Source organism: Lampetra fluviatilis, chromosome 43 (genome assembly GCF_964198595.1).
Source record: "Lampetra fluviatilis chromosome 43, kcLamFluv1.1, whole genome shotgun sequence".
Lineage (NCBI taxonomy): Eukaryota > Metazoa > Chordata > Hyperoartia > Petromyzontiformes > Petromyzontidae > Lampetra > Lampetra fluviatilis.
The window spans coordinates 6,509,709-6,537,681 of record NC_136317.1 but is presented as its reverse complement, the minus strand read 5'-3'; the positions used below and the strand labels follow the sequence as shown (position 1 = coordinate 6,537,681).

The window sequence follows — 27,973 nt, the reverse complement described above, 5'->3', positions numbered from 1 at the left end:
TCACGCACGCAAGTTATTCTGCTCGTTGTCATGTATGTACGTATGTTGAACTTCTTTCGGGCCTTCGAATCCAACTGGATAAAATAATCGGAGGCCATAACTTCAACACGACCACCGCCACCATCAGTAGAATGGTTCTGTGCCGTTCCAATCGACGGTTGTGCCACCCCACCGGGTGTGGATGAGCCGCTCCAGGGAGGGCACCGTCCTCTCCGTGCCCCCGTCCTTCTGCCACTGGCCCTGCTCCCACTGGTGTGAGTGCGTGTCTGTCGCGTGGGTGGCGAGACGACACAGCGGGGTGCGGCAAACGCAGCGGTGAGCGCACAGTGCCGCGAACGCGGCGATCTGAGCTCGTGTCCTGCTCACGGTTAAGATCGGTGGGGAATATCTGAAACCGGTCCTGGGCCTCCTCTAGATCGAGTCGGCTTTAAATGAATATCTGGTGCGGTCTCTCAAACACCGGGTACTGTGGAGACGGAGGCGACAACATTGTGAAAACATTGATTGTATCATGACTGTGCTGAGTGGAATTGTGACTTCTTGCATGATGTAAAAGATATTGACAATTTCCTGATGATGATGATTATGGTAATCGGAGAAGGCCTTCATCTAGCAGGAGATGGACCATGGATGTTGATGGTGGTAGTGATAATGAGATTATGCGAATTGATATGCATATAACATTTTACTGCAACATCACAATTTCATACATTTTCACAATTCATGATACTTTCTTTCAAGGATCGTGCGCATTTACTAAAGTTCCTCAGCATTGATAATAAGGCAACATTTTTGTTTGACAATTTTACACAAAATTGTGAAAACGCTGCTCACATTCCTCCAGTTTACTGCCAAATGTTCCCATGACGTCACAACTTGATTTGAATGGCTTTGTCGGTGGTGGAGGGCTATAGTTTAAAATTAACATTGTTGCTGCATGGCAATCTAACCCAAAGTTAACTAATTATGAATCTATAGTGAGTGTAACACTGCACGTGAATTTTAATCGATCAATGAGTTAATTGTTACACACTTACTAACCTTATATATTATCATGGTAATGACGTGATATAAGTGGAGGTGGTGGTACGCAGTTTAATCACAATACAATTTGTATCTGCGAAGCATCTAAATGGGACTGCATCTCGAGATGCTGTACACGAAGGGTGACATGAGATTGTGGGGAAGAGGATACATTTGTTTTAGTCATAATAAACGTTTTTGGGTTAGATCGCGTTATTTATAAATGTGTCGTAACCCTCCACCACCCGGCACGGCCAATCAGCAAAAAAAAGTGTCACGTTGCCAAAGGATAAATATTTCGATTTAAAGCTTTCGTGACTGCAGGGATTGATCTTCTTGGTTCTTTCGGTAAAGTCACGTAGAAGGGAAATAATGAAATAATTGTATTTTTTATTATGTTTTATTTTTATGATTTTATTATTTCCCTTCTACGTGACTTTACCGAAAGAACCAAGAAGAAAAGGACAAATAGTTCACTACTTTAGCCCACCTGTGTGTTGAAGAGTGAATCCACAACATTTACAATTTTTTAGTACGACGTTTCGCTGGTAATTACATCCAGCATCATCGGGTAAGGAAAAGAAAGAAGTTGCAGAGATGAGGGAGCAGTATCCAGTTGATGTTAACTCGCTCGCCTGGTGTGCAGGAGGTTGTGTGTTTGATCCCAACCCTGACGCCTGCTGCTGTATATTTGGAGTTTGCATGTTCTCCCTGTGGTCGCGGGGATTTTTCTCCAGGTCCTCCGGTTTTTTTCCCTCCACATTGAGATTTAACGTGCATTTAGAGTATTTGGCTGCTATACATTTCCACGTGATAAGCCATTTCGTTGAGCTATCATTTGTGGCCAGGTCGCTTCTGAAAAATAGCTGTATAGCTCAGTGGACTTTACCTGGCAACATAAAAATAAACTGTTTCGTTTCTGTATTCAGGCACTGCGACAGATTGAAATGGTTAAAGGTGGCAGAGAAGAGGAAGGCGAAAGTCCTGAGCCTGGACACGGCATCTCCATTCTACCATCTCTGTCCTCATTTAACCTGACTCTATTGAGATCACAAACATTTAAGCATGAGTGTAATTGTACAATATAATTGCTATTATCAAGTTGTTGGTTCTCTAAACCTGTGTAATATCGTTGAGGACTCTTGGACGCCGGGGTTGGAGGCACACGTATTTATTCCGCGTCAGTTGGCACAATCACGGACATACAACATTGGAGGGGGTATCGGCCCCCTCACCCGGCTAGCTGGGGATACACTTGCTAGCTATACCTAACCTACCTCCTAGTCCTCCACTAACGGGCTAGGGGAGGCTATCTGGCCCGACACTGGTAAGTCGGGCTTACGGTACCCGGAGTCCCAGAGCACTGGCTCTGGTTCTCGGGACCACGCCGCTGGCTCGGTCCTGTGCGGCCCTGATAAGGGCGGCGATGCAGGGGAGTCCAGGGCCCTATCTGGACGATCTTCGGTCTTCACTTGGTTAAGCTTAACATATCTCCCCGAGCCCTCCGGCTCATCCCCTTTTATACCAAACCCCCCGCTGAGGGGTGGGGCCCCGGGGGATCCCAGCTCCGAGTCAGCCCCCCAGGCTGCCCGATGCGGACGTCGCTGGGAGCACCTGCCCGTGCACCGACATAGCCACGCCCACTGTGTTTCTTCCCCATTAGATCCCATTGTATACAGCCCCTCCGTAACACCCCTACATCACCCCCCCCTGTACAGCTCGCAGCCGTCCCGGCTGCAAAAAAAACAACAATAAAAGTGTATTTACCCCTTGAACCCGCGTGTGCCTCACAATTTTTCTTCAACAATAACAAGAACACCAACAAGAACCGCAACAGCAAGAAGAGAATTAACCCGGCGCACCCCCCCTGAATAAATACGAATACCGTAAGAGCACCCTATATACAATATGTAGGAGAACACACCACACACACAACACACAACGAACACAACATATGTACAATCCAATGTGCAGGAACCACACCACCCACACAACACACAATGAACACAACATATGTACATTTCTCCGGCCGTCACAAAAGTCTGCGCATTTTTGCGCGCGTTCTTGCAGCGGGCCCGTCACACGGGGAAACCCCGGATGGCGGACTGTCGGGTGGCAACTGTCCGTCTCCGAGTGAGTGTCTTTTTGATGCTGCGAGACCCTCGGCATCCCCAGGAGGGGTTGTCGGGCGTGAGTCCGTCACTCCTGGTGCAACTGGGGGCGGGACAGCCGGCAACACGTCAGGTGAGAGCAGCGGAGACGGACCCCTTGAGTCGATCGACCCCCCACATGTTTGGCCACGCGTGTGTGAAGTGGGAATTCGTACCGCAACGAAGGGTTTTAATCTGGACGGGTGCACAAACCACCGCCGCTTCCCCCATTTGATGCGTACGCACTGAGGCCGCAAAACCTCAACCACTTCCACAGGGCCCCGCCACGGCCGCACCAGTTTAGAGGAGGTTGCAAGTGGTACCTGTGGACAGTGCAGCCATGCCTTGTCCCCCGGCTTCCACTGCAGCACGTGCGCCCGACCCAGTCTGAGTCTCTCATTAGCTTTCTGACGGAGGTCGGAATTTTGCATGGCAGCATCCCGTGCCTCTGTTAATTTAGCAAGATTAAATTTAACATGGATCGGCCAATTTAGTTTTACCCTGCGGCGCGGGGATCTGCAGCTGGGCCCGAACAGGCGGGTCAGGTTCGCGGCCATACATGAGGAAGAAGGGGGGAAATCCCGTTGCCGCATGGGGGGCCATTCTATATGCTGCCAAGACCCCTTGAATTTGCAGGTCCCAATCGGTCTGTGAGTCCGAAACCTGCTGTGACAACATCGACGTGATGGTTCGATGCAGACGCTCGACCATCCCGTCAGTTTGCGGGTGATACGGGGAGGTACAAATTTTTTTCGTGCCCAGGAGCTCACAGACTTGTTGGAGTAGTTTGCCGGAAAAATGTTTGCCCTGGTCGGTCAGCAGCCGCTCCGGAGCACCTTTGTCCAGGACGTATCCCTGGACAAAGGCCTCCACGATGGCTGCTGCCGACTGGTTGGCAAGGGGCCAGGCCATAGGCCAGTGCGTAAAGTACTCCACACCGGTCAACAAATATCTATTGCCCCTGGGGGTGGTGGGAAATGGGCCCAGAATATCCAGCGCGACAAGCTCGTTGACTCTGGAGACTTTGATAGATTGCAAAGGCGGGTTAGACTCCTGTGCTGGTGGTTTCCGTTGCGCACACCGAGGGCATGACCCCAACAGATCCGCGACATCCCTTGTCATGCCCGGCCAAAAAAAATCAAGCTGAAGCAAGGCGAGGGTCTTTTGGGTCCCCAGGTGGAGGAGGCGCTCATGAGCGGCCCACACCACCTTACCCCGCAACCCAGAAGGGACCACCAGCCGGTGTCGATGGGATCTCCCGTCCCAATGCATTAGCACACCCTGGACCATTTCCCATGAGTCGGCATCACCCCTCCCCCGCCCCGCACCCCCGACGCGACGACGCAACGCGAGGAGGGAGGTATCCTCCATCTGGAGGCGCCCCCATTCAGTGACAGGCAACCCCAACAGGGAATCTTTACCCTGTTGTGCGATCGAATTCGTCATTGACGCTGCGTCGTCGGCAGCCGCCAAGACCGGAACGGATATCTGACCCGGAGGCCTGCAACGTCCCGACCCCAGGAGGCATGCGCATTCGGAGGTGGTTGGCATGCGCGACAGAGCGTCCGCATTGGTGTGGCGAACGCCCTTACGGTACGTAGTTTCAAAATCAAAGTCCTGGAGAATCTCCAACCATCGAGACAATTGTCCCGATGGTTGTTGAACTCGCAGGGCGTACTGTAGTGCCGCATGATCTGTACGGACGGTGAAACGCCGACCGTACAGATATGGGCGGTACTGTTGGATGAAATTGACAATTGCCATCAGTTCCCGCCGGGTGACACAATATCTTTGCTCCGCTGGAGACAACACCCGACTACCGTACGCGACTACCCGTTCTACGCCGTCAACCACCTGGGAAAGCACACCCCCAATACCCGTGTTGCTCGCATCGGTGTCGAGCAAAAAGGGTTTAGAAAAATCGGGGTAAACCAAGGGAGGAGCTTTCACCAGAGCGTCCCGAAGGGAGCGAAAAGCAGCCTCCTCCTCCTGTCCCCAATGAAACCGGACCCCCTTTGACGTCAAAGCGTGTAGGGGCTTCGCAATTGTCGCAAAATCCGCGACAAACCGTCGGTAATACGACGCGAATCCAACGAAACTCCTGACCTCTCCCACAGAGGTGGGAGTCGGCCAGGAGCTGACGCACTGCGTTTTGGCGGGATCGGTAGCAATACCTGAGCGTCCGACGATATGTCCCAAATAACGCACAGATTCGCGTAACAGATGACATTTTTGGGGTTTAAATTTCAAATTAGCAGCCCGCATTTTGAGGAAAACCGCCCACAACCTCTGGAGATGTTCGTCAAATGTTTTGCTAAAGACGATAACGTCATCCAAATAAATCAAGCACGAGTCCCATTGCAATCCAGCCAAAACCAATTCCATCAATCGCTGGAAAGTTGCCAGCGCTGAGTGGAGTCCCATCGGCAACCGTTGAATTGGAACAGGCCGTGCGGTGTACGGAATGCAGTTTTAGGCTTTGAATCATCGTCCAGAGGAAGCTGCCAGAATCCCGAAAGCAAATCCAATGTGGAGAAGAATCGCGCTCCCGCCAAGGCGTCAAGCGATTCGTCCATCCGTGGGAGCGGGTATGCGTCGGCAACAGAAATTTTGTTGAGGCGACGAAAATCGACGCAAAAACGCAACAAGCCGTCCTGTTTCTTAACCAGGACGATCGGCGCTCCCCAAGGGCTGGTAGAGGGAGAAATGATGTCGGCGGCTAACATGTCATCAACGGCCGATTTGACATGGTCCTTTTCGGCGGGACTTAACCGAAAAGGATTCTGGCGTATTGGTGCGCTGTCACCTGTATCAATATGGTGACGCAGCAGATGGGTACAGCCCAAATCGAATTTGTTCCGACTGAAAACGTCGGAAAATTCACGCAGCAGTATTTTAAGCTTTTGACGCTTTAAGTCCGACAGGTCCGTCAATCCCGCACAAAGCGCCTCGAGCCACCCTTCATCGCTGTCCGAATGTGGTCGCGGCAGAGGGACAGTGCCTACGTGATTCGCGACGGGTTCCTCACAGGGCACCGGCGTTGCGTAAGCAAGCACGGTTCCCTGTGGAACCACCACCGTCTGCGACCCCACATTGAGGACCGCGATGAAAGGATCCCCGTCCCCTTTAACGATGGTCTGGGCCGGAATTAAATGAGGTCCACTAACCCCGGCCCTAGACGGCCCCAGCAGAACCCCCTGGTCCCCAATGCCTTTAGCGAAGGGCCGACGAAGTTTAAGAGGCACCAACATTTGTGCCCCCGGCGGTACGCGTACCGTTCTCTCTACGAACGCCGGTACCGTCGCGAACGCCGTCCGACCCACAGCGGGGGACGGCAGAAACGCCATGCGTCGGCCCGACGGGAGCTCAATGCAGCCCTGGTCGATCAAAATACGAATCGGCATTTTGCCCAGGAAGTCCGTCCCCAGCAGGCACGGAACCGCCAGCGAGGAGGAAACAAAAATCGGGCCAGATAATTTGATATCACCGATACAAATTTGCGCTCGAATTTGTCCAATGATGCCAAGTGAGCCCCCGTTAGCAGCATAGAATGGAACGTTAACGGGCAGCAAAGGACGGCTCTGGACAGGAAGAATATTGTAAATTAGTTCAGAAATGATAGTCGCCGATGCTCCCGTATCGACCAGGATGCGCACCTCAACCCCGTCAATGTGCCCCACAATGGCTGACGATCCCGACGATGCGGCCACAACGCGATGGGCCAACACGGACCACTGGCTGGGTTCGATATGAGTCCCCACAGTGGTGCGTGTTGGCGCGACGGTGTGCAATGTCGGCCCCCCGTTCGCTGCGGTGTGCGAGTGTGTGACGGGTGTGTGCGTGGGCCAAACATGAGGGGTGCCGCGACTCGCCGGGTTATGTTGATGGAGCTTGGGAGGAGGGCCGGCGTCCTGTCGAGGCGTCGTCCCGCGCTGCCGAGGAGAGCGGCACCCCGAGGCGACATGGCCCCGGATGCCGCAATTGTAACAGCGCGGGAGCGCTGGCGACGACGATGGATGGTCGAGGCGGCTCGACCCGTCCCGGCCCGCCCGTACTCCCGTTCTCTGCTGCAGTTGACGATCGACGGCGCAAATTTCTTCCGCCGGGAGTGTGGCTGCAGCCACAGCACGCCCGGTCGCTGCCTTGCTGGCCTTCCGTCGCTGCGAGAGTAGGTTGGCGTGGAGGAGTCGTGCAGCCTGGAGGGAACACATTTCTGCGTCGTCCTGTGCCACGACGACGATGTCTAAGTCGTCCGCCAGCAGGAGGATCTTTTCGGTCACCATAGCGTCCATGCCTTCGTTGTCCATTCGTGGGAAGGCCGTTTTTGCTAGTGCCAGGAGACTCGTACGATACGCCAGGGGCGACTCCTTTGCACCTCGCTGGCGATCATAAAAGAGCTGCCTGCAGTCCGACGGTGGTCCGTAGACTGCAGCCAGCAGCTGCAGTGCCATCTGCAGCGTGGAGCGTTTGTCCTTCGGTGCCGATGCAAGAGTGGCGAGGGCGTCGCTGTCGAGGAGCGCCGGCAGCGCGCGGAGAGCCTCGGCATCTGTCCACTGCGCCATTTCCTGGTGCGCGAGGAAGCGCAGCTGGAAGCCGCCCCAGTCGCCATCCTCGCCAACAAACTCCTTGAGTGGAGGTAGCCTTTGGTGTAACGCAGCGGCCGCCGTGGAAGGTCTCTCTCCGTTGTCACCGTCACTCTGCTCGGCCTCGGCGCGAACGACGGATGGCATCGCCGGTCGCACCAGTGGTGATGCTCTGTCCGCTGGTGATGACGCGGCAGCCACTGTACGCCCGACGTCGGACGCGAGGCTCAGGCCGGCCACGCCCTCAGCAGCTGCTGCGGCAATGGCGGGAGATTCGAAGTTGGGCTCCGTTGAGATGGCGGGAAGGCGCGCTGGTCGTCGGCTGTCGTCGCCCCGTGGCGGTCCACCAGCCCCCAGCCATGTGATCTGGTCCAGCGTGGCGGCAGCAGCGTACAGCAGCTCCGCCAGTTTAGCGTGAGCCTGCCGCAGTCCATCTGTCGACGGATCTCCCCCATCCCAATGCTGCGGTGTGGATGCATCCAGCCCCGGCTGCTCGATGCCTTCTTCAGCCGTCTCGTGCTCCACAACTGCATCGGTGTCCTCAGCCTCCGGTACCCCGGCTCGAGCTGTCCGGCGCGTGTCCATGTTCGTGGTTGTTCACTTCTGTCACCAGATGTAATATCTCTTGGACGCCGGGGTTGGAGGCACACGTATTTATTCCGCGTCAGTTGGCACAATCACGGACATACAACATTGGAGGGGGTATCGGCCCCCTCACCCGGCTAGCTGGGAATACACTTGCTAGCTATACCTAACCTACCTCCTAGTCCTCCACTAACGGGCTAGGGGAGGCTATCTGGCCCGACACTGGTAAGTCGGGCTTACGGTACCCGGAGTCCCAGAGCACTGGCTCTGGTTCTCGGGACCACGCCGCTGGCTCGGTCCTGTGCGGCCCTGATAAGGGCGGCGATGCAGGGGAGTCCAGGGCCCTATCTGGACGATCTTCGGTCTTCACTTGGTTAAGCTTAACATATCTCCCCGAGCCCTCCGGCTCATCCCCTTTTATACCAAACCCCCCGCTGAGGGGTGGGGCCCCGGGGGATCCCAGCTCCGAGTCAGCCCCCCAGGCTGCCCGATGCGGACGTCGCTGGGAGCACCTGCCCGTGCACCGACATAGCCACGCCCACTGTGTTTCTTCCCCATTAGATCCCATTGTATACAGCCCCTCCGTAACACTCCTACACCTGTAATCATGGAATTGATGGCTGAGTCGCCATTCAAAAATAGCTTTTAATCTCAATGCCCTTTACTCGGGAAATCAACTTCTGATTATACAGAATATGGTGGGGTCGGTGGGGGGGCGGTGGGGTGGGGGGGCACGGTGGAGTTAGCAATGCAGACGGTCAAAGAGAAAGTTCCAGATATTGGGGGGGAGGGGGAGGGCAGCATCATTGAATAAGTAGCCACCTTTAAAATAATAAAATCTCGACCGTCATTTTTTGGCGAAAGGGCCTTGCTTGGTCGTACGTACGTCGAACTCGTACGTAGCCAAACGTGCTCCAACCGGGAGGCGTGTCGGGACGCGGAGTGACAGCGTGCGAGGAGGGGGGATGACGTACTCAGCGTGAGCTTGACGGTAGCGCGCTGACTCGCGCTGCCGCTGCAGTAGTAGAGGCTGAAGCGGCACTCCGCGCGCCAGTGTGAGAGCAGTGAGCGCTTGCCGCAGAACAGGACCCCGAGACGCCCGTTCACGCTGCAGAGCCACACGGGCAGGCGCGGGGTTTTGAGCATGCTGCCGACCTGCGGGAACACAAAGGCAAAGATCCCCCGTGTAGCCTTTAACGGGCTGTTGGGGCAAGTGCTGTTTACACCATTGGAACCTCATTTGCCAGTAAAAATATGATAATTGGGTTTTTATCCTTCTATCTGGCAACAAAACTGACACCTTTTTACAAGGAGTCATGTTGTATTGTGGTCTATGCAAACATGACTCCTTGTAAAAAGGTGTCAGTTTTGTTGCCAGAAAGAAGAGTAAAAAAACAATTATCAAGTGCTGTTTGTTTAACAAGAGCACTGGTAGAGAGAGCGAGCTCTGTGCCCGGTCTGATCTTCCACGAAGCGCATGCTCCACCCTAAACCACATCCGCACAAACCATGGAAGATACCTGATGCACACATTTTTTATTTAAAAACTCTCCAGCGTGCCGCTGTGGCCATCCAGAACAGAGCGTGCAACGTATAGCGATGCAATGCCCGATCCACAAATACGGAGGAGACAGCATCACAGCGGCAATACAACTCCGCTGCTCCTGCCGAGTTCGGTTATCTGGCTCGACCGCCTGAATGTGAAATTGACGTCGTTGCTTTGCATCGATGTCCGCAGCCGTACGAAAGGAGGAAGAGAAGGAGGAAGAGAGAAGACAAGGAGGAAGAGAAGAGAGCTCAAGCCATGAAAAAGAAGGGATGGGGGCACAGAAATTCCGCGGACAGCAGCCCCAGGCGCGGTGCTCATTGCCCCACTCACGTAGCGACAACAGATGGGAGCATGGGTGTTTTTAAGGACAAGGCAAGGCGAGGAGGGGAGAAAAAAAATAGAAAGAGGATGGGGTGGGGGGCAAGGGGTGCTGTTAGCGAGCACCTATGAAAGCCGGCACAGGCACACGAGGGGTGGGTGTTGAGCACCACGCCCCTTCACCACGCTTGCCCACCACTGCCAATGAAATATCACAAAAAATAAACATTGTGGTCGTTGTTGAGCTCTGACGTGGTTGCATTAATGGGTCTGGCTGACCAACCGCAGTATTGGGAGTTTTGATTTAAAGCTTTCGTGACTGCAGGGATTCATATTCTTGGATCTTTTGGTAAAGTCACGTAGAAGGGAAATAATAAAATAATAATAAAAACACATAATAAAATTTTCACGACGTTTCGGGCGCAACACAAGCATCCATCATCAGGTGGGAAAGCATGGTCTACTGCTGAGGCAGATTGTTTTAAAAGGTTTAAAATGGATGTAGCTCAAGGGTTATAAAGAAGTGGCCTGGGCTAGTGATGTTAATGTGAGAAATTAGCATGTAACTGTTAGATAGGAGAGCGGCCTCCTAAACGAGGGCACGGAAGTGGCTATGTTACTGTGAGGGATTAGCATAGGGAGTCAATTTAACACGTAGGCTTTCGCGACCAATATTATTCATAATCAACGTTTTTGGGTTTAGATCGCGTTATTTACGCTTCAACACACCGGTGGGCTAAAGCAGTGAACTATTTGTCTTTTGTCAACGTGACACTTTTTTTTACTGATTGGCCGTGTCGGGTGGTGGAGGGTTACGACACATTTATAAATAACGCGATCTAACCCAAAAACGTTTATTATGTCTTTGTGTTGTTGATGTCCTGTCATGATTACATAGCGCCACCTGTTTACTAACAGATCACGATCGACGTGTAGGTTTTTGATCGAACGTTCGCGTCTTGATGGACGTTCGTCAATTTGCATCTTTATTTGATGCGTCCATACAGGAAACCGTTGGTTATGGGGACATGGGGAGTGTTGGGGGTGACCATGCTCCGACCTGTCGTGTTGCCTCTGGTTCACGGTCTTCCCTGCTCCAACGCAAGAATCCGATTTCACTGCGGCTCTGGGGACCCTGCCGATGATGCTGCTGCTGCTGCTCATCATCCCAGCCAAGACCCGCGTCTCCGTTGACGACAGACAGACTCGCCTGCCCTGTTAGTAGCAGGTTCACCAGGGCCTGCACACGGAGAAAGGTCATTGCCGCCGGACCTTTGCGGACACTCCTCTGGCAAAGAATAACATGTGTGACGAACTTCTTTCGCACCAACGCGCTCGTCGTGCTTGGTGACGGCGTGGGGAACCCTTCATCTGCAACTGGATCGACAGCGACTGATGATGACGATGGCGTTAATACATTCGTGATTTATAAACTGTCCAAATGCCACCGCGTTATTATGAGATGATGGATAACGGGGGGATATTTCTAATAGTATGTTTAGAAATTTATTTATATTTTTGGCGGTAAATGCAGACTTGGGTTAGGTTCAGCTAGGCAAAGCCAATATCTAAAAAAAAACCCATTTCTGCCATGATTTTTGTTGTTGTTGACCTATGCGAATGATGCCATTGACAGCGTCTCCTTTCTGCGTTGACCCGCAATCCCACGACTATTTCCGAGGGGCGGCCACGGTGAAAAGCACGCAGAGCTCCCTTACACCAGCGAGCCCAGAAGGCCCAGCGCCTGGCTCGGCACGGCCCCAGGGATGTTGCAGTGGAAATCCGCATCGGGCCCAGTTCCCCGGTCCTCACGCCAAGCCGCCTCCAGCGGCGGTGCCAATGTGGCATCTGGGTTCCTTTTAGGATGTAGCACGGACCCACAGTCGCCTTTGACAACCTTCTGTATGGTGGTCACCCATCCAAAGGCTGTTGTGGCTCTTACCAGACCGGGTGGATTCCCGGTGATTTGATGAGAGGCATGGAGGTATAGCCAGTTATTATGTGTGGGCAGTCTTTCAATATTTACTTTACTCTGCATGATAGAGAAGTGTTTTTGGGTTAGATCGCGTAACTATAAATGTGTCGTTAAACCTGCCACTAGCCGACACAGCCAATAGTAAGGTTTGTCACATAACAAAACATGCCCATTCGTTACTAGTTCAGCACACCAGTGTGTTGTATAGAAAACCTACAACATTTACAATCTGAGTCCGACGTTTTGCTGGTAATTACAACCAGCCTCATCAGGCGACAGCCAGAATTTACGCTATCTAACCCAAAAAAACCTCTTATGGATAATATTGGTCGTGAAAGCCTATGTTAAACTACTTTACTCTGATTCTAGATTTGAAGCTTTCGTGACTGCAAGGATTCATACTCTCAGTTCTTTCGGTAAAGTCACGTAGGTAAAAACATGAAATTAAAATGTATTATTATTATTATTTTCCGAGGGTTGAAATTAAAATTAAAATGTATTATTATTTAATTTTTATTAATTTAAATTTAAATTTTTTACCGACGTGACTTTACAGAAAGAACTGAGAGTACTTTACTCTGGTTTCTCTTTAGAGCGAATACATCTCTCGCCTTTTAAATATTGGTCACAAACCGCTAAATGTAGCAAAATAACAATGCTATTTATTTGCACAGAAAAGCCTCGCCGAGTCTCAAAGGAGCGGGCCGTGTTACATCTTTAGCCAAATCAATGAATGAGCATTTGCCTTCAACGTGCGAGGAAAGTGGAAATCACCAGTGTCGGGACGGACCGATTAGTGTGGAAAGAAGATGCGTGTTTTGAATCTCTTTGCGTGTGGTTCCGTACTACCTGTGCGCATTCGTAGCTGCCTTGATGCAGCTGCAGGAGATGGGATGCAGTGTGGCCACAGTCGCTCAGTACCCTGCACCGTGTGACACGGGACATGGAATCCACGCTACACAATTACTCCGCACTGTGCGTGGTATCGGCTGAACCGTGCACTTTCCTCCAAAGAAATCTCTTGCTAAAGTCGACCCAAACACATCAAAGGCACGGTCCAGCATTTGTTAGGGGCCGTATATGAATGACGTCACGCAGCTAGGGGGGGGGGGTCAGACATTTGTGACGAGGGGTGGTTTGAGAAATGTGACGTCACATCAAAATGCGCAACTTTAAATAAATATAGGCAACACGTACTACTTAATTAAATAGACTTTTTAATAAATGTTTTCTCCTACAACATCAGAGTGCAGCGCCACATTAAATACTCACTACAATGACAATCGTTTAAAGCGATTTGAAGCATGTCTTTTTTTTTGGGGGGGGGGGGGGACAGAGCTTTGTGACGTCATATTTGAGGGGGGTGTCTGACTTTTTGTGACGTCGTGTGACGATGGGGGGGGGGGGTAAAAAATCGTCCAAAATCGCGTGACGTCATTTATGGACGGCCCCTTACTCTATTTACGTCACCGCCTTGACTTTGTACGGTAGTTTAACAACAATGCGCTGTGAAGAAGGGTCACTTCCCGACACGTTGACGGATGAGGTCGGCTCGTCACGGTGCGTCACGTGGGACTCACCTCCCCACGCCATGGGACAGCAGCGCGCTGTACAGAAACAAGATCGCCCCGTGGCTCCCGAAATCCTGGAACTGCACCACCATCACCACCATCACCACCACCATCACCACCACCACCACCATCACCACCACCACCATCACCACCACCATCACCACCACCATCACCACCATCACCACCACCATCACCACCATCACCACCACCATCACCACCACCACCACCACCACCATCACCATCACCACCACCATCACCACCATCATCACCACCACCATCACCACCACCATCACCACCATCACCACCACCACCATCACCACCATCACCACCACCACCACCATCACCACCATCACCACCACCATCACCACCACCATCACCACCACCATCACCACCACCATCACCACCATCACCACCACCATCACCACCACCACCACGGGGAGAGTGACCAGTGATGCATGCGGCACGGTTGCAAAACGCAAAGATCATTATTCGATATCTATCAATATGCAACAACAATAATAATGATGATTTTTCGATTTAAAGCTTTCGTGACTGCAGGGATTCATCTTCTTGGTTCTTTCGGTAAAGTCACGTAGAAGGGAAATAATAAAATAATATATAATATTATATGATGATATATAATAAAATAATAAAAATAAAACATAATAAAACACAATTCTCACGACGTTTCGGCCACAACGCAAGCAGCCGTCCTCAGGTGAAGAACAGGTCTGTCTGTCGGAAAGACAGCGTCCGACAGACCTGTTCTTCACCTGAGGATGGCTGCTTGCGTTGTCGCCGAAACGTCGTGAGAATTGTATTTTATTATGTTTTATTTTTATTATTGTATTTTTCCCTTCTACGTGACTTTACCGAAAGAACCAAGAAGAAAAAAGGTATAAGGTGCCGTTAAACAATCCACTGCTGGATGAAGGCCTACCCCCAACCCAGCATGTCGCCCATGGTGGTGGATCGCGAGGGAGTCTGGAAGCCCCTGTATCAAGCCCTGATCTTGGCAGCAACGGCTACAGGTCATTCCAGCGCTGCCCCGCACCACTTGCAAGGACTGGGTGCACAAGGCAGGCTCATGCTGCTGCTGCCTGTGCACCGTTGCTATTTGAACCACAAGGCTCTATTGGGAGGCACGGCCAATTGTGGGTGTGCATTCTCCATTGTGTCATTTCGATAATAAGTTCAGCCACTGCCAGTGCACTGCTGGATGCAGCCATCGCCACGTGGTGTTGGCCACGTAGGGAGTTGCCTGACGACGACAACCCAAGGGTGGCACAGTCGGGTTTTTTACAATCGGGTTTAATTGTCTTTTTAAATCCTTTATATTAAGTTCGCTTGCTTGCTTAGGACCGTGCAAATCTTTCGGTCGTTTTTTAACCCACTTCCCGTGATCCAATCGAACTGACATTTTCCACACAGACTCATTGTGCGTGACAATTAATGTTCGTGACATTTTTTTTCCAAAATTTTACACTTTTAAGGACAAAAATATTATATTTAATTACCAATTGCTTCATGGTGCAATGCAATCATCTGACCCATAGGTGGCAGCCATTTAAAGCCAGAGGACGAGAGGACTCTAGCCGCCACGCATATAAAGGATTTATAGTGAAAAACTTTGTTTTTACTGGTTATACTTATTATATTAAACCCGATCATCTGAGATTGGGAGAAATCCGGTTTACTTGGTTCTAATTGCAGAATCGCACTTCTCAACGATGGGCTTCATCCATTCCAAGCTTAGGAACTCACTGTCACCCACGATTGTGGAGGAGAAGCTCGTGTTCATCAAGACCAACCTGCCCGCCGCATTCTACGACTACCCCGTGCCCGACGGCCCCGAGTACGATAGCAGCACCGACGAGGAAGCAGCCTAAGCCTTGGATCAGAGTTTCGTATTCATTAAACCAGGTTTTAATTCCCCGAAATCGGGTTTAATTGTATTAAAGAAAAAACCCGATGCGTGCCGCTGGAAAAATAGTTTTTTTTCCACCCATGCGACAACCACACTGCCCGGCTTCCATCTAATCCACAGAATCAGCGGGCAGCGCTTAACCAGATCCGCACAAACAACGGGAGGCGCGGTAGACACCAAATACACAAGTGGAGAACAACCAAAACTACTCTCCCATCCTGCGTGAGACTGCGGCTACGAACACCAATTCGTGGAGCGTCTAACTTCGCACTGCCCCAAATACAAACCTGAATGTGGCGGGTGGGTTTGGCGAAGCTGCAATTTACCAACTCTCCAACAAAGCAATTGAATGGCTAAATCCCTTCGAGATGATCGGTAACAGTAGTTGCTCTTCATCGGCCATATGAAAGAAGAGCACCACGTTGGCCAGTGTGGGCTCAACAGGGGGATGTCAAAACCCGTCCAGGCAGCTACCATTGGCCATGGCCAGCGATTGAACTCAGGAGGCAGGGTTCAGAGCGCAGTGCGCTAACCACTGTGCCATCGGCCCCTGAATTAACACATTCCTGCGGAGGGAGCTGGTAGGAACGTTGGGTTGCTCGGTCAATGGCCAGGGTCAACGGCGGCGTGGTGTATTCCGCAAATATGCCCGACTCTGAGGGCGGGCACAAGCCGGCGTGAGTAGGTTAAACGTTGAGTTTTATAAGGGCACCACGGGGTGACCAGCCCCTCCCCACCCAGCCCTCCCCACCCAGCCCCTCCCCAACCTCCCTTCTCCACCCAGCCCCACCCCTCCCATTTTTGGATACACGACGGACGGACACAATAATAATCCCCTGTGGGCTGGTGGAACCAGGTGGTTCCTACCAGTATAATTGCCTTGACTGTATTATTGCTCGATATCAGCTCTCTAGCTCTTGCAGAACATCATGGGATTTTAGATCAATCACTCCGCCACGACAGTCGAAGAAAATAAACAACAATAATGATAATAAGTGTGTGCAAATGAGCTCAGGAAGGTGAGTGATCAACGTGAACGATGTGTGCGAGTCGTACGCAGGACAGATGTCTCTTCAGGAAGCGCAGCAGGTCTTCTCGTTCGGCGAACTCAAATATGCGCAGCTGCACAGGGACGGTAACGGCGATGTTTAGAACGCGAACGCAGCAAAGGCAAAGCCGTGGCTTAAAAAAAAAACCGTGTCCGCGTTTTCGGAATTGCTATTTTCCCCTCTCAGAAAGGCGTGCGGCGTGTTAATCGAGCGTCGGTCAAAGCCCTAGAAGGCGGTGACAGCCCCTCGCAATCCACTGACGGATGAGGGCCTTCCGACGGCGCGAGTGCGTCGTTTGGGTTTATTTAACCATACTCTTAGGTTTTTTCGGTAAAGTCACGTAGGTAAAAATAAAATTAAAAGTTAATAAAAGTAATAATGGAAATAAAATAAAATAAAAAATCACGACGTTATTATTTTATTTCCATTATTACTTTTATTAACTTTTACTTTTATTTTTTACATACGTGACTTTACCGAAAAAACCTAAGAGTATGAATCCTTGCAGTCACGAAAGCTTCAAATCTAGAATTATTTAACCATTCTTCACCACGCTCGCCAGTGTGAGCTGTCGAAGCAAAAAAAAACCAAACCTAGGCTATGGGAGCATAGACGTACGGTACAACGATGGAATTCGCTGCAATGCTCTCTGCGCACGTAACCCCCCGTATTAGTAAAAGACGCCGGTGGCGCAGTGGAGGTCGGCATCGATAGCCACCCCGCTATACCGTGGCCTCTCAGGCCGCCCGGATCGAGTTTGAAACCTCGTCTCGCGAGTAAACAAAACGTTACCCGGACGTTCGGGAGCTGACGTGCTGTTCGCCATGCGACCGCGAGACAAACATCAGTTCATGTGAAGTGGGCAAAGGTGCACGAGCAGCGTCCCCTGCGCCGCTTTCCCTCGTTGACCCCAGCAGCCACCAGCGCCGCACCTCCGATTAGCACGGGTCGGCTACGTACGGTGCGAAAGAAGTTCAACGTACGTACCACAAGGGCACCGAGGGCAGAGTTTCTGCCCCAGGCGCTCCCTCTAAGAGGTGGTGGTGGTGGTGGCGGCTCCAGAGAGAGGGACCGCTCACCGTCTCGGTGACCTTGTCGGAGCGGTATTCGCCGAGGCGGCCGTCGCCACCGCCGACGTAGTCGTCGTGGGTGGCGAGGCAGACGCGCGTGGGGCCAACGCCCCCGCCAGCGCTCTTGCACAGCGCGTCAGCCAGAGCCTCCACCAGAGCCCGGCTCTGCTCGCGAGCAGACACTGACGTGAGGCTGCGCAGATGGGGGTGGGGTGCAGGGATTGGCCATCATCATCATCATCCCCACCACCAACAACCATCATCATCACCACCATCACAAATATCGCCACCACCAGCATCATCATTAATATCACCATCATTATCACCACCATGAATTTCACAACCATCTTCATCACCAACACCATCAGCATCAATACTACCTTCACCACGATTAATATCACCACCACCACGACCATTATCACCACCACCACCGTCATCACAGAGGTGGATCTAGAAACTTCCCAAAATGTGAAGGTTTTAAAAAACTGTTAATGACATTTTCCTGGTAAATGTCAAATACATTTCCAGTTTTCTGGGTCTCAATGGGAGAAGGCATCACACCCCCCCACCTCTACCTCCTGGAATCCTTCACTGCATTGTTTGTGTGCGCGTGCAGTCACTGGTGACCATCAATCTGCCACACACGATAACCCGGTTAAGTCGCCAGGTCGAGGTCAGTGTGCAGGCGAACGCCGGCGTGGTCGCTGGCGGCTCTACCACTGAACGTCGTCGGCATCGTGGCCGTCAGCCGTGAACAGCAGGTGCTTGACGATGTACGTCTGCACCACCATCTGTAGGCCCCTTGCGCCAGCCTGTGCGAACAGAAAGACGGATCGTACACAAGGCTATAGAGGTGTGCTCTCGATCACTGGATCGACCTTTAAAAAAGACTAAAACGCAAATTGAGCCCAGAAACAAACATTTGGGATGATCCGAGAAAAACGTGTTTTGAATTGTATCTGAAATTGACATGTTAGGAAATTGCATCACTTATATCCCATAACTGTTGTCTTTTACAGCCAAAAGCTGTGTCACGTGGCATCGTGGGCCGTGTGAATTGTAGCAGGGGTCGTGTGAATTGTAGTGGGAGTGGTGTGAATTGTAGCGGGGGACGTGTGAATTGTGGAGGGGGTGGTGTGAATTGTGGTGGGGGTGGCGTGAATTGTGGAGGGGGGGGGGGGTGGAGTGAATTGTGGTGGGGGTGGTGTGAATTGTGGTGGGGGTGGAGTGAATTGTGGAGGGGGTGGTGTGAATTGTGGTGGGGGTGGTGTGAATTGTGGGAGGGGTGGTGTGAATTGTGTGGGGGGGGGGGGGTGGAGTGAATTGTGGTGGGGGTGGTGTGAATTGTGGTGGGGGTGGTGTGAATTGTGGTGGGGGTGGAGTGAATTGTGGTGGGGGTGGTGTGAATTGTGGTGGGGGTGGTGTGAATTGTGGGAGGGGTGGTGTGAATTGTGGGGGGGGGGGGGGGTGGAGTGAATTGTGGTGGGGGTGGTGTGAATTGTGGTGGGGGTGGAGTGAATTGTGGTGGGGGTGGAGTGAATTGTGGTGGGGGTGGTGTGAATTGTGGTGGGGGTGGTGTGAATTGTGGTGGGGGTGGAGTGAATTGTGGTGGGGGTGGTGTGAATTGTGGTGGGGGTGGTGTGAATTGTGGGAGGGGTGGTGTGAATTGTGGGGGGGGGGGGTGGAGTGAATTGTGGTGGGGGTGGTGTGAATTGTTGTGGGGGTGGTGTGAATTGTGGTGGGGGTGGAGTGAATTGTGGTGGGGGTGGAGTGAATTGTAGTAGGGGTGGTGTGAATTGTGGAGGGGGTCGTGTGAATTGAATTGTGGTTCGATTTTGCAGGACGTAGGTTCCGCAACCATGGCCTGTCGCGTTGCTCGTGACTGCTCCCCCTGTCCATGATCAGTGGGTCTCCTACTTACTCTGTCTGTGATCAGTGCGTATCCAAGTGGCGACTTTGGTTCTCGGAACAGGAACCGTGATTTTTTCCACGCCAATGGGAAGGCGATGGCCGCGGATCCAAACAGCGCTTTCTTTAGCTCCTGGGAAGAACATATATGTTATTGTTCTTGCTTAACATTCAATATTAACTGAAAATTAAGGGTAGTTTGTGTCATCAAATATTGCACCATAATGTATGTTGAACTTCTTTCGCACCGTACATAGTCAACCGTGCTACTCGGAGCTGCAGGGGAAAGGACAACAAACTGAACACAAAAAGCAGTTTCTAAAGAAGTGTTTTCAATTTAGATTTGAAAGTGTACAGCTCCAGTATGCTTCCTAATATCAGAAGGAAGAGCGTTCCAGACGGCCGCAGAAGCGCGTCTGAAAGCGCACGATGAGGTGACCATCTTTGTTCGATGGCCAGCCAAAAGCCGCTGCTGCGAGAATGACCGGAGTTGACGTGGTGGTTTATGCTCCTTGGCGAGACCAGCGAGGTGTTGCTGTGCCCTAAATGCTCTATAAGATGATCTCTGGGTTGCCAAACACTCAATAGGGAAAATGGACAAACCGAGTCAGCGACTCGGTAAGGTTTTTCTGGATAAATAAATCGAAGGGCATCGTCATTATTCTTATTGCTCTTGCGTGAAACAATGTCAGCACATGCACTCTCAGAAGGCCGCAAGGCTGATGGGATGTGGACAATATACTTTGTTTAATGTGGTGAATTTGATTATTTATATTCCTCCCTACACATTTGATTATGTAATGATTATATTATAGGCGGACTCTGGTTTACGACGGTCCAATTTCTGAGGATGCGCATTTACGACGATTTCATAACGCCACCGTGGATTGATTTACGACGCAGAAGCGAACACATCTTCCGACATGAAGCTGAACACATTTGAACAAAGAGAGCATCCTTGCCTATTACAAACAAGTCATTGAGTCAATGAGTCATCATCATGTGTGGGGACTGACAGTCTTGGATCTCCATCCCTTCCCATCCTTGGCTACTTGCAACATGCCACGCGTCGCCTTGATAGTGTGACCCAAAGCACCTCAATAGCAACATCACCATCCTCATCATTAACCATGATCAATTCCACTGCTAGCAACATCACCATCCTCATCATTAACCATGATCAATTCCACTGCTAGCAACATCACCATCCTCATCATTAACCATGATCAATTCCACTGCTAGCAACATCACCATGCTCATCATCAACCATGATCAATTCCACTGCTAGCAACATCACTATCCTCATCATTAACCATGATAAATTCCACTGCTAGCAACATCACCATCCTCATCATTAACCATGATCAATTCCACTGCTAGCAACATCACCATGCTCATCATCAACCATGATCAATTCCACTGCTAGCAACATCACTATCCTCATCATTAACCATGATCAATTCCACTGCTAGCAACATCACCATCCTCATCATTAACCATGATCAATTCCACTGCTAGCAACATCACCATGCTCATCATCAACCATGAGTCAATGACTTGATACGAAACCGGTCCACAGTTTTCTTGCGTTGAACCAAAGTTGCTGGAATGTTGCACTCCTGGAAAGCTACGAGGCTGATGGTTTTATCTGGAGAGACAGATACATGGAGAAACAATCGTCCACTTTTTTCAAATTTTCTTGCTGTGGATTTCACACCTGGTGATGATTGCTTGTGTTGCAGTCGAAACGTCGTGAGAATTCCTAGAGGACGCTAGGAATTCATGGCAGAAAAAGTTAAGCAACGTCGAAGTGAACAGTGCAACGTGGAAGAATGAAGTTTTGCTGATATAATCAGGAGTTTGCAACATGTGGTATGTGTATTCTTGGTTCTATCGGTAAAGTCACGTAGAAGGGAAATAATAAAATAAGAAAAATATTAAACAGTAAGATTCTCACGACGTTTCGACTGCAACACAAGCAATCATCAGGTGTGAAATCCACAGCAAGAAAATTTGAAAAAAGTGGCGTTTTTTTCTTCTTCAAATTTTCTTGCTGTGGATTTCACACCTGGTGATGATTGCTTGTGTTGCAGTCGAAACGTCGTGAGAATTTTTTTATTGTTTTATATTTATCATATTTTATTATTTCCCTTCTACGTGACTTTACCGAAAGAACCAAGAATATGAATCCCTGCAGTCACGAAAGCTTTAAATCGAAATGTTATTATGTTTTATTTTTATTATTTTATTATTTCCCTTCTACGTGACTTTACCGAAAGAACCAAGAATATGAATCACTGCAGTCACGAAAGCTTTAAATCGAAATTTTATTATGTTTTATTTTTATTATTTTATTATTTCCCTTCTACGTGACATTACCGAAAGAACCAAGAAGATGAATCCCTGCAGTCACGAAAGCTTTCAATCGAAATTTGATTGTTTTATTTTTATTATTTTATTATTTCCCTTCTACGTGACTTTACCGAAAGAACCAAGAAGATGAATCCCTGCAGTCACGAAAGCTTTAAATCGAAATTTTATTATGTTTTATTTTTATTATTTTATTATTTCCCCTCTACGTGACTTTACCGAAAGAACCAAGAATATGAATCCCTGCAGTCACGAAAGCTTTAAATCGAAATTTTATTATGTTTTATTTTTATTATTTTATTATTTCCCTTGTACGTGACTTTACCGAAAGAACCAAGAATATGAATCCCTGCAGTCACGAAAGCTTTAAATCGAAATGTAATCGTCCGCTTCTCCGGTGAGCATCACGGGCGGATTACACGTTTGTCGCGTGCGAGCCCGTTGACTTTGCGTAACTTTCGATTTAAAGCTCTCGTGACTGCAGGGATTCATCTTCTTGGTTCTTTCGGTAAAGTCACGTAGAAGGGAAATAATAAAATAATAGAAATAAATAAAACATAATAAAATAAGATAATATAAAATAATATAGCAATATATTTTATCATGTTTAATTTTTTTTATTGTATTATTTCCCTTCTACGTGACTTCACCGAAAGAACCAAGAAGATTTGCGTAACTTCTAGCTCCGAGTGCCCCGAAGGGCGACCTCACCGAGGCTGTCTGCAATGTGATGGCCTCCCCTCCCAGTGCGGCAGACAGCAGATTGCGGCTGGGAACGCACGAGGCCTCAAGAAAGCGGCTTGTGTCCAGCACGGGATGGGAAGCAGAGGCCCCATGCTCCCGCTCGGCTCCAGCCTCAGGCTCTTCGCTCTGACCAGAGAAGCACGCACAGTGACGGATCTCTTGTCCCTGATCGACCCAAACACCCCCTCCACCACCACCCAGGCGAGCGTGAAAAATGAGTCGACTCCAGTTTTTACGCAATTCTCTGCGAATTTTTAAAACTTTATAGCACGTTAACATCATCATGTGTGGGGACTGACAGTCGTGGATCTCCATCTCTTCCCATCCTTGGCTACTTGCAACATGCCACGCGTCGCCTTGATAGTGTGACCCAAAGCACCTCAATAGCAACATCACCATCCTCATCATCAACCATGATCAATTCCACTGCTAGCAACATCACCATCCTCATCATCAACCATGATCAATTCCACTGCTGGCAACATCACCATCCTCATCATCAACCATGATCAATTCCACTGCAACAACATCACCATGCTCATCATCAACCATGATCAATTCCACTGCTAGCAACATCACCATGCTCATCATCAACCATGATCAATTCCACTGCTAGCAACATCACCATGCTCATCATCAACCATGATCAATTCCACTGCTGCATGAAGGCCTCTCCCCCCTAGCCAGCACCTTCAATCGCGGTCCTCCGATGCAACATCGCATGTTCCCCAAAAGATCCTGGCATTTTTCGCACGACTTTTATAATTTGACAACTTTGTCACATTATCAGATAGATATCCTGTTCTACTGGTAAAATATATCCTGTTAGCAAATTACAAACACGTGAATAAACCGCACTTCGTCGTCATTGCTTCATTGTTGATTGTGAATTTTGTCTTGATCTTTCTCTAATGTCCATGCCGATGTAACATTAGATGTGTTGACCGCTTTATTTACATGTGGACTGTATCGTTCTGTGTCCCTGGAGTCTGTCAAAAATAAACGTTTGGACCCAACGGGCTCTGACGTGTTTTAAATAAACATTGCACCAACATGTCGACATGATGTGCAAACTCTCTGGCCTCTCACTCCACGCGTTGTGAACAAGGGCCATTACCTCATACGCAACTTTTTATGGCAGAGTTAAATATGTAACCTGGTGTAACTTTATCATCTCGTATCGGTTGGCCACCTATGGGCTGCACAGATTGTGCTGGAACATTACTTGAGCAAAGTAAATATTGATTTGAAGCTTTCGTGACTGCAGGAATCCATACTCTTTGGTTCTTTCGGTAAAGTCACGTAGGTAGGAAAAATAATAGATCACGATGTTTCGATCGCAACACAAGCAACCGTCATCAGGTGTGAAACAAACACAGCAGGAGGACTGCTGATTTAGGAGAAAGAGCTGCTGCAACAAGAGTTAAATAGGATTTTGGTGGGACCAACCCAAGGGTAAATGGGCCGAGCTAGAGACGGATTTATTTACGTAAATGTGAGAGATTAGCATGTCAATGTGAGACATGCTAATCTCTCACACAGGATGGCAAGCTACCATTCCTGGATGTTTTGATCGAGAAGAGACCTGATGGCTCGTTGGGACACTGTCTACAGGAAAGCCACCCACACGGATGCCTATCTAAAGCCTGACTCCCACCACCATCCAGCCCAGAAAAATTCCCTTATCAAAACACTACACCATAGTCTCCGACCAGCACCACCTCGGCAGTGAGCTGGAGCACGTACACCAAGCCCTCAGGATGAATGGATATTCTGACCGTACAATCCGCAAAGCTGTAGCCCCAACCATGGGGAGACAACCATCTGAGGACCCAATCAAAACCATACCTTTACCATACATTGCAGGGGTTACCAAAACGATTTCTAAAATCTTAAACAAACACAAGATCCAGGTTCGTTTTAACATAGTACACACAATCCGCGATTTGATCTCTTGTGTAAAGGATGTGATTCTTGACATGCAATACCCTGGTGTCTACAAACTAAGTTGTGGCTGAAGCAACAGTTACATTGGGAAAACGAAACGACATGTCTCGAACCACGTTCGTGAACGCAAGGCAGATCTGAAACACGGTAGGACCAATACCTCTGCCTTTGCTGATCATTGTTTTAACGCAGTGGGCTCACACGAAATTGACTTTTCCAAGACGAAGGTACTTTGCAAACCCACCGGCTACCTTCAGAGATGTGTTCATGAGGCCATCCAGATATATAAATACAGACACAACTTCAACCGAGAGGATGGGTACAAACTGAGCAATCGTTGGAAGGACGTTATTAACCAGGTGAAGTCTTAACTGACTGTGATGTTTCCATCCTACCTGCCTACGTCAGCTGTTATTTGTGACTCTCTGTGTGTGTCTCTCTCTCTCTGTGCCTCTCTCTCAACATGTGTATCTTTTACTCTTAAGAGGTTTGCCATTGGCACACCAACCGGTGGCTGGGCCGTCTCACATTGACATGCTAATCTCTCACATTTACATTTACGTAAAACATTCCTTCTCTAGCTCCACCCACTTACCCATGGGTTGGTCCCACCAAAATCCTACATAAACTCTTGTTGCCGCAGTCCTCCTGCTGTGTTTGTTTCACACTTGATGACGATTGCCTGTGTTGCGATCGAAACGTCGTGATCTATTATCTTTTCTACCTACGTGACTTTACCGAAAGAACCAAAGAGGCAAGTAAATATTGCTTCTCTACAGTGAAACACTGATTCAATGTTTGGTTCACGCAGATCAAATGTTTGTTTTTTATCAGCTAGCAAGAAACACCTCTGGCTCCGCTTGAACAGGGTTTCATGACGTCTCTTTGAATGTTTACATTGCCTGCGTTGCTCGTTGTGTCTGTTTAACTTCAGGTATTTGGTGTGTCTAACTGGTTGATGTGTCTAACTGGTTGATCTGTGTGTGTGTTACTATTTGCAAATGAGTTTCCCCATCTCCACGTGCTCGTACCCGATGTATATACATTCATAATCAACGTTTTTGGGTTAGATCGCGTTATTTATAAATGTGTCGTAACCCTCCACCACTCGACACGGCCAATCAGCAAAAAAGTGTCACGTTGACAAAAGACAAATAGTTCACTGCTTTAGCCCACCGGTGTGTTGAAGAGTGAATCCACAACATTTACAATTTTTGAGTAGTACGACGTTTCGCTGGTAATTGCATCCAGCATCATCGGGCAATTCGCCAGAATGGTGAGGCTCTGCTCTTGCTCCCCGTCTTAAATAGAGCAGCAGCAGGGTGACGTCATCATATATATAAATATATAAATAACGCGACCTAACCCAAAAACGTTGATTATGAATAATATTGGTCGCGAAAGCCTACGTGTTAACCCGATGTATATAAAGGTTGCCAATAAATCTGTTACCTAAATAGCTGGAAACCGTTTCTGCAGTGGGTGAAGACTTAGCTCCTCACACTGCGGGTTACATCTTCAGCTCAATGAAACGCCTATTTGGACATTGACAAACAACACGCATATACGTGTGTGTGTGTAACGTCTTTCGCACCGTACGTAGCCAACCTTGCAAATCAGATGGGCGGGGGTGGGGAGGACAATAATCTAAACACAAAACGCAGTTCTAATAAGTATAACCCGTAAAAACAAAGTTTTTCACAATAAATCCTTTATATGCGTGGCGGCTAGAGTCCTCTCGTCCTCTGGCTTGAGATGGCTGCCACCTATGGGTCAGATGATTGCATTGCACCATTAAGCAATTGGTAATTAAATATAATATTTTTGTCCTAAAAAGTGTAAAATTTTGGAAAAAAATGTTCACGAACATTAATTGTCACGCACAACGAATCTGTGTGGAAAATGTCACCTCGATTGGATCACGGGAAGTGGGTTAAAAAACGACCGAAAGATTTGCACGGTCCTAAGCAAGCAAGCGAACTTAATATAAAGGATTTAAAAAAGTGTCCCGTATTAGTGCGCAATGCATGAGAGTGTTAAATAAAATGCCTGCTTCAACGTCGAACAGCCAATTTCTGCATTCACCTCGGTCCCAACTGCTTCGTCTTCTGCGAGATCGTCCTTGGGGCTGGGTCTGCAAGACAAATAGTGCGCATTTCACACGGGGCAATGTGAGTCGGTCATCTTTCACGGACACTACAAGTCTCTCTCGTCGACAACTTCAGCAGCGGCGTGGTGAATATCTGAAATGGAACATTGCTGTTTTTTTTTAAATCAACCGTACCTCCGATTAGCACGGTTGACTACGTACGGTGCGAAATAAGTTAAACATACATTCTGTGCAAACTCGATTTGAAGCTTTCGTGACTGCAGGAATCCATACTCTTTGGTTCTTTCGGTAAAGTCACGTAGGTAGAAAATGAATAGATCACACGACGTTTCGATCGCAACACAAGCTTCCATCATCAGGTGGGAAAGCATGCTTGTGTTGCGCCCGAAACGTCGTGATTTATTTTATTTTATACCTACGTGACTTTACCAAAAGAACCAAAGAGTACACTGTGCAAAATTGAAAACTAATGGATTGTATCTTCTTGGTTCTTTCGGTAAAGTCACGTAGAATGGAAATAATAATAAAATAAAAATAAAATATTATAAAATAGTTCTCACGTTTCGGCCACAACGCAAGCAGCCGTCCTCAGGTGGAGAACAGACGCTGTCTTCTCGACAGACCTGTTCTCCTCCTGAGGACGGCTGCTTGCGTTGTGGCCGGAACGTCGTGAGAATTATTTTATTAGATTTTTTTTTTAATTATTTCTATTCTACGTGACTTTACCGAAAGAACCAAGAAGATGAATCCCTGCAGTCACGAAAGCTTTTAATCGAAATTTAATGGATTGTACTTCATGCATGCTAAGTGTTGTACATTCGTGCATATGTTATCACAGCACATGGAACGCGCTTCGAGATGCCTTGATGGTCGTGATATGCTCTTATTACAAATGTATAAAGTGAAGACGGATGCATGCATCCAGCAGTGGATAGATTGCGACTGACGAAGACGGCTCCAGCGTAAACGTGAATTGGCGATCGTTCGCGATGCGTTTACCCCTGCGCTTGGAAGATGCCCTTCCATTTGCTGAGCTCCACGATCTGCGCCAAGATCTTCCTGCTCTCCTCTTCCCTCTCCTCTTCGCTTGACAT

General features: G+C 49.2%; 1 protein-coding gene across 1 annotated transcript; it reads right to left on the bottom strand.

The window, feature by feature from the left end:
- LOC144946914 (inactive ubiquitin carboxyl-terminal hydrolase MINDY-4B-like) lies at nucleotides 1-27,973 on the bottom strand. Its single transcript, XM_078875982.1, is given in 13 exon segments — nucleotides 1-88; nucleotides 90-249; nucleotides 9,316-9,496; nucleotides 11,269-11,448; nucleotides 13,033-13,105; nucleotides 13,764-13,834; nucleotides 16,738-16,803; nucleotides 17,810-17,993; nucleotides 18,518-18,612; nucleotides 19,722-19,841; nucleotides 22,790-22,948; nucleotides 26,855-26,903; nucleotides 27,879-27,973. Coding segments are annotated over 13 exon segments (1,521 nt in total).